Raw genomic sequence first — 6988 nt, 5'->3', positions numbered from 1 at the left:
TACGTGCATTCATTTGCCTCGAACATGCTTGCTGACCGACTTAAATGAAATCATGGTCAGAGCTGAGGAGTAAAATGGGTCATAATAAAAAAATATATATATATATGTAATAAAAATAAAATATAGTTTTCAAATCTTGAAATAAAGGTATTTAATCTTGAAAGGTATTTAGTCTTGAAAATAGTCGGAGTATGTTTTGAAATAGTTTTAACTGAAAACGATTGGAGAATGTTTTCAAAATGAGTCTTGACTTTATTAAATTAAATTTCAGATACAAAATGAGCACCACACAAAACCCCTCCTCCGCAAATACAGAAGAGTTTCTATTCCAGCTTCAAATGTGGTGGGGTGAATTAGGCGAAGATGGTCAAAAGTGGGTCATCAAGCATTTGGGAAATCTCCCGGACATTATGAAAGTTAAACCCCGTGAAGATCTGATTACGGTATTAGTGACTTTTTGGGACCCTGTTTACAATGTCTTTCGTTTCTCTGACTTCGAGCTCACTAATACATTAGAAGAGGTAGCTGGATATGTTGGTTTTGACGGAAGTTTAAGGAATCAAAGCTTGATATTCACGAAGGCTCCCTCGGTACATCGATTCTTCGGTCTTTTGAACATCAGCAGTCAAATCAGGAAAAGCAACGTCGTCAACGGATGTTGTTCTTTCAACTTTTTGTATTCAAGGTTCGGAAAGTCAGATGAGTTCGAAATTCATGAGAAAGGCCTTACTAACAAACAAGACAAAGACGCATGGCAGGTTCACCGTCGTTTCGCCTTCATGGTGGCTTTTCTAGGAATCATGGTCTTCCCGAACAAAGAACGAACAATCGATATTCGCACCGCAAAAGTTGTGCAAATCCTCACCTCCAAGGAAAACCACACCCTTGTCCCCATCATTCTCTCGGACATTTATCGGGCTTTGACTTTATGTAAAGCGGGAGCGAAAGTCTTCGAGGGATGCAAAATTTTGTTGCAAATGTGGCTGATTGAACATCTCCAACAATGGCCCAAGATCATACAGTACAGGCCAAACAACGATAATTACATCGAGGGTTATGAGGAAAGAGTGAAAAATTATCAAGTTCCAGGAGGGACAGAAGCATGGGTATCTCGGTTAAGAGCTCTAACGGCAAATCAAATTGAATGGACTCTGGGATGGCTATCAATGAGGGAAGTAATACATATGTCAAACTCAAATAGTTATCTGCTACTATTGGGATTGAGAAGCATCCAGCCATACGCGCCATTGAGAGTCCTAAGACAACTAGGAAGATATCAAGTAGTTCCCGATGATGAAGATTTGAGTGGGCAAGAAATCGAACTACACCCAGAGGCCACTATTCCTGAGGCGTTACTTCAGCAGATGTGGAATGGATGTCGATACTTAAAAAGCGATACTCAAGTCCCAGACACTAAAAAGGGTGAGATAAATCCTGGATATGCAAGGTGGTTCGAGAAACGGTCTCGCATGGATGAGGTACCAGAACCGGAGCTGAGAAGGCCAACTAAAAGACCCCATATTCAAAACTTTAATGATAAAATCCAAGAGCGGTTGATCTGGGGAGAAAAAGAGAAGGGGTACAAAGCAACTATCCACGCCCTAAAGGAAAATCTAAGGAACCTCAGTCTGGAGAAGGATTTGCAAGCACAAGAAGCTGAAGGCGAGAAGAAGAGTCTAGCCTGTGAGAATGAAAGTCTTCATGCTCGATTTCTGAAAATGAAAAAGGCTTCTGAAACGCCAATGAGGAATTGGAAGGATCAAAAAACCATCGCTAATCATTTTGAAAGAATGCAGGATTATGATTCCATTCTCGCTGCAAAAGAAAGGGCATTGAGCAAAGCAAAAGAAAGGATCCAACAATTAAACGAAGAAGCCAGATCTGATAAGGAACGCCAAAATAGGCAATCCGAGAAAGACAGGGCACAATTCGAGAAGGAAAAAGACCATTGGATACGATCAGAAGACCAACTTCGTGCACAACTAGAAGAGGCAAGAAGGTACAGAGAGCATCAACAAGCGGACACTGATAGAGAAAGAGCGCAGATGAGATTAGAGCAGGCCAGACTCCGAGCTCTATTAGAGTCAGCCCTAGATCGTGAAGGCTGTATCTGAGATATAGCCACCACTCGCCAGCAGCAATTGCAGGATCAAGGCCAACATCTCTAAGATTTCAGGGCACAGATCCACGACCTGACGGTCTACACCTCTCAAAGTTATGTAAACTGCCAAGGAATGGATTATGAAAGGTTTACCGAGCATGCACCCACCTTTGCCCGTTATCTAGCAGTGGAGTTGGAAAGGATGTATCGAACATTGGGAGGACATCCGGGTCAAGCCCCGCCTTGAGCAAATGATCTAATAATTTACAACACAAGTGGAAAGCGGGGCACGTTATGAGATGTTAAGAATTGTATCTTTTATTTCAATTTGAATGTGTGTATTTCAAGACATTGTTTTTACAAAGTTCTCAAATGTAATGTTGTTCATTTTCTTTTGTGTGTATTTTAAGACATTGTTTTTACAAAGTTTTCAAATGTAATGTTTGTTCATTTTCTTTTTATAAATGTTAGCCTCATGGCAAAACTACGCCTGGTCTGATTCACGCGGGGACGTGATACATAGGCAATCCCCATAAGATTCGACCGCTTTTAATAAAGAAAGAAAATACATAGTAAAATAAAACACAGAGTTTCCAAAATACTTTAAAAGGACGAATGAGCAAACCGGGATGACGCATGTTGTTTGAAGCAAAGCATGTAGGAACGGTTAACTGCATAGGTGCATTGCATCCTCTATGTGTTATGGTCAAATCTGTTAAACTCTAACGCTAACAAAGTTTGTTATTGTCTGATTCAGACAAGTTAGTTGTTAAAGAACTCTGGCAACACACTCCTACCAAACCAGATCCAAAGGACCGATAGCAACAAGCATGACTACTTCAGAGAATAGTAATGAGGAAGAAAGGCCGATGAGCCAGTTGCTAAAAGAAGCGATGGAAAAGATTGAAAGGATGGGACTAGAGATGAATGCAATGCAGCTAGCCCTAGCCAAAACACAAAAGAGCCCTGAAACACTGGGACACATGACAGAATACCCCCACTCTGGCCCTTCCACAAGCCGTCCAAATCCCCTTTATCATCAAGAAAGAAGCCCTCATGATTCCCAAGCTCCACCACCCCATCAACCTCTCCCAACACCCAATATTCCCATTTTTGTGGGACCAACATCGGCCCCTTTGCAAAGGACGACCAGTGAGCCATTGTTTCAGGCTCACGATACACAATACTATCCCCCTGAGCCTACATTTCATGCACCCGAGCCTCAAGCTTACAATCCGTATGTGGAAGTGCCGGCAGAGGTTGAGAAGCCAGTTAAGGCTCCTGAACAGGATGAAGTTTTGAGAAAGTTCAAAAGCCTGGAGCAATCCTTCAGGAACTTGCACGGGCTGGGCAATCAAATCAGTGTAGCATACAAAGATCTGTGTCCTTTCCCAGACGTCCAACTCCCGGCTGGTTTTAAGATGCCTAAGTTTGATTTATATGAAGGGCACGGTGATCCCATGGCACATTTGCGGGGATTCTGATGATTAATACTATAAAATGTTTGTCTTAATGGTATGAAAGACCTTAAAAGAAAGATAATATGGGACCGAAATAGAGATATATAACGATTAATGATAATATATTTGTATTGGAAAAAAACTGAATTTATATTAAAGATGATGTGGCATGACACGTGGATTAGTTGAATGGTCAAAGAACAGCAATTGACTAAGAGACACGGTGAAAACAGCCACGGGAAGAAGAATTTAAATAGGCACGAGACGACGTATAGATACGAGTCTCGTACCAATTTAAATTATTTACAGCCAAAGGATTAGAAGGCATTGAAAACAAGGATCAGATGACAGAAAGGAGTCCAAATTCATTATTAAACGTTTGATACGTTATAAAGTTGGTATTAATAGGAATGATTGTATAACGGCTTATTTAATGTTATTTATTGCTCATGATTATATCATTAAAGCTGAGGCTTTATTCTTTTACCTAGAATGATCTATAAAAGGAAGAAGTATCATCTTTTGTAAGGACACGGAATACTATTGAGAATTCATTGAAATACTTATTTATTTACCTTCTACCATTGTTCTCAAAAGTATTTTATTTTTTGTCTCCTGATTATCAGTAACCCGAATTTCTTTTTTAACTTTGACCAAGGACTCAGATTTTTGGTTAAACAATATTAGTATACATAAAAGTTTCGTAAAATTTGTGACTATGTATGTGGTTCAATCCGAGAACAATAAGTCTAGTTCTATTCCAGGACGTGGCTTATTTGAATCTCTCATTTTTCAGGGTTTTGTCAGCCATGGGAACCCAGCGTTTACTAGCACGCTTACGTTCCGCCCATGCTAATCGTTTATTCTCAACGCATATATATGGAGCAAAAGAAGCACATTTAGTAATTGAAGCTTTTGTTATTCATATACAAACTTTTTCAATGCGTTGCGAGATAGAAGTATCACTTAATTGTGAAGTTTAATTTTACCATGATGATGGTATTCGTTTCTATATTTGCCTTAGACATTTGAGACAATTAAAAAGTTTTTTTGCAAGTTTAAATTGGCATGCAATAATAAACGACAAGGTATGTTAATAATTGTGAATGTATAAAAACAACTCATAAGTCTTAAATCCTCAACTTGACGTTAAGGGTAACTTCTTGTTTGTATTGCGAGGCAATACAAGAGATACAACTTAATCATTATTGTGAGGCAATTCTTGATGATGAATTTTTTTATTTAGACGTAGGATTTAGTGCTAAAAGTTTGTAGACTTCAGTAAAATTAAACCCCAATTAGTTAAAGCAATTTAAATAAATTAACTTTAATCGAAATTCAACTTAAACTTAAGTTAATATAGTAGTAATATAAGTTTTTAATAGTAAAAACTACTCAAAGTTCATAAATTATGGAGTACTCAATATCTTAAAATGTTCGGTTATTTCTTTTATTATTGGTCAACATGTATAGTTTCATTTGAAGTACAAATCTAGTCAACAAGAAATTCCATCATAAAGGGGGAAAAGAAGGTGAAATGTGAAAAATTGTCTTTTATTATGAGTCACAATGATCAGTGACTAATTGTAAAAAGAAAGAACCAAAAAAAGGAAGAAAAAAGAGAGGTCAAGCTGTAAAAAGAAGCAACTCTCGTCTTTCCCTTAAAACTTTCATTATCGAGAAATCCAGTGCCATAGAAGCCATCTCAATTTACCCCCTTAAGTTACCAAAAACTTACCACTAATAAGTTCGAGATAACACTTTTAACAACAAAAAAGGTAAAACTCGTTCCAGCTTCAGTTAATAACTGGTAGTAACTTGTAAGTAAAATTTGATTACTTGAATCAAGCTTTCAAAAGAACAATCTAAGAAGCTTAGTATCATCTCCTTGTCCTTGTTGTGGATTTTGATGGCACATAAAACCACTTTCTAATGTTGTGGTATCAGATTCATCTGAATTCAACGACGGCGTAGCCTCTCGTCTCTTCTCCGTCCGCCGGTTCATTCTACTGCCGGTGGCCGTCATTTTCGCCGGGAATCCTGACGATAATCCGAGATCTAGATCCTCCGCCACCTCGTCCATAACTTTCCTCTTAGATCGGAAGTTGAAGCTTTGCGATCTAAAGAGATCAACATCGTTCGCCTCGGATGCTGAATCGGACTCCGGTAAAGCTGTTGCACCTGAAAACTCCGGCAACGGCCGTAACACGCCTCCTTTAAGCACCGTTTCTACCGCAGACTGGCACACGTGCCAGTTTCCCGTCCACAGTAATCCGACCGCTCCGTGCACCGGGTTCACCGTCCTTCCACACGATTCGAACAGCAGCGATTGGAATAAAGCTACAGGTACACAAAAACAAAGTAAATAAATATGTATGAACGTGGAAGTTTATGTGTGTTTTTAATTAGAGCAAAAAAAAAAAAAATCTAAACCTCAGTGGATCGTAAGGCTACTCTGTTACTTATATTAAACTTTATTTGCATACAATAAAAATTGGTTTAATCCACATGAATAGTAAGTACCTGGGCGTTGAGATTCGGGAACAGAGGAGAGGAAAGACATGAGGCCAGCACGGCCAAAGAATTTGGCGACAAAGACGGTGGCATTAGCTTGAGCATGAGGGCTTTCAATGCTCTGTAAACTTTGTCGCAGTATGCAATTCTCGTTGCAACCTTTCCGGAGAATTCGACAGCCGTTGCAACTCATGGTGCAGACGTATAACCAAATTTCCTCTTACACAAATAGCACTATATTTAAGACAAATTAAATGAACAAAGAGAACTTTGATGTCCTTGAATTGCTTGGAACACACGAAATGAGTAATGGCTTAGGATTTGGAACTGAAATAAAGTTCAAAGTGGAAGGGAGTCTTGGAGAAAAGGAAACGGAGAGAGATATATAGAGGTGAAAGAACGTGGGGGTTAAGGGGTATGAGTGTGGAGAAAAGTGGAGAATTATTGGACAAAGTGAGGAGAATAACCATGGGTTACATAACTAACCATAGTTAGGTTTAAAAAGGTAGTGGCTTTTGAGCAAAATGAGTGGACATGACGTTGTTTGCTTTAGCGTGGAGAGGGGGTGGGGAAAGAATAAAGTATTTGGGGGAGTTGGGGTGGGGGTTCCAAAAGTGTTGGGTAATAGCGGCTCCGTGTCTCCGCGAATGGGTAGAGAAGGGGTACCTTTTTCTATAAGTAGAAGCAGAAGAGAAGTATTGGATTCTAGTGCGGCACTTGAGAATCTTTTCTCCGCCCATTGTATGGGAGACTCTGCCCTTTCGTGATGCGCGTACTCCTCAATTTGCTCCACTTACCAACGACGTCTACGAGTGCCGCATATTTCCTTCTCCACTAATTATATCTTTTCTCGACTTTAAGCAAGCTTTTGACTATAAATTTTTAAATTTATTTTGAAAAATTTAATTTTGGT

At 39.3% G+C, this 6988-nt stretch overlaps 1 protein-coding gene across 1 annotated transcript; it reads right to left on the bottom strand.

Annotated features, from left to right (window-relative positions):
* Window positions 1–5094: 5094 nt before the first annotated feature.
* Window positions 5095–6434, bottom strand: LOC107803004 (LOB domain-containing protein 37). Its single transcript, XM_016626602.2, has 2 exons — window positions 6085–6434; window positions 5095–5901 (listed from the first exon to the last, which is right to left on the bottom strand). Exons 1-2 carry the CDS (start codon window positions 6266–6268, stop codon window positions 5414–5416), a joined length of 672 nt encoding a protein of 223 aa, XP_016482088.1. The 5' UTR covers window positions 6269–6434; the 3' UTR covers window positions 5095–5413.
* Between the last annotated feature and the right edge of the window lie 554 nt (window positions 6435–6988).

The sequence above is a fragment of the Nicotiana tabacum genome, chromosome 7, assembly GCF_000715075.1.
Source record: "Nicotiana tabacum cultivar K326 chromosome 7, ASM71507v2, whole genome shotgun sequence".
NCBI classification, from domain to species: Eukaryota; Viridiplantae; Streptophyta; class Magnoliopsida; order Solanales; family Solanaceae; genus Nicotiana; species Nicotiana tabacum.
Note: the sequence above shows the minus strand (reverse complement) of the source record. Positions and strands in the feature narration are given on the sequence as shown.

Excerpts from the sequence above, each read along its gene's own strand:
- LOC107803004 (XM_016626602.2), bottom strand. The coding sequence starts at position 6,268 with ATGAGTTGCAACGGCTGTCGAATTCTCCGGAAAGGTTGCAACGAGAAT. Across the intron at positions 5,902-6,084 it reads TCCCGAATCTCAACGCCCAG|CTTTATTCCAATCGCTGCTG; the intron begins GTACTTACTATT and ends GTGTACCTGTAG.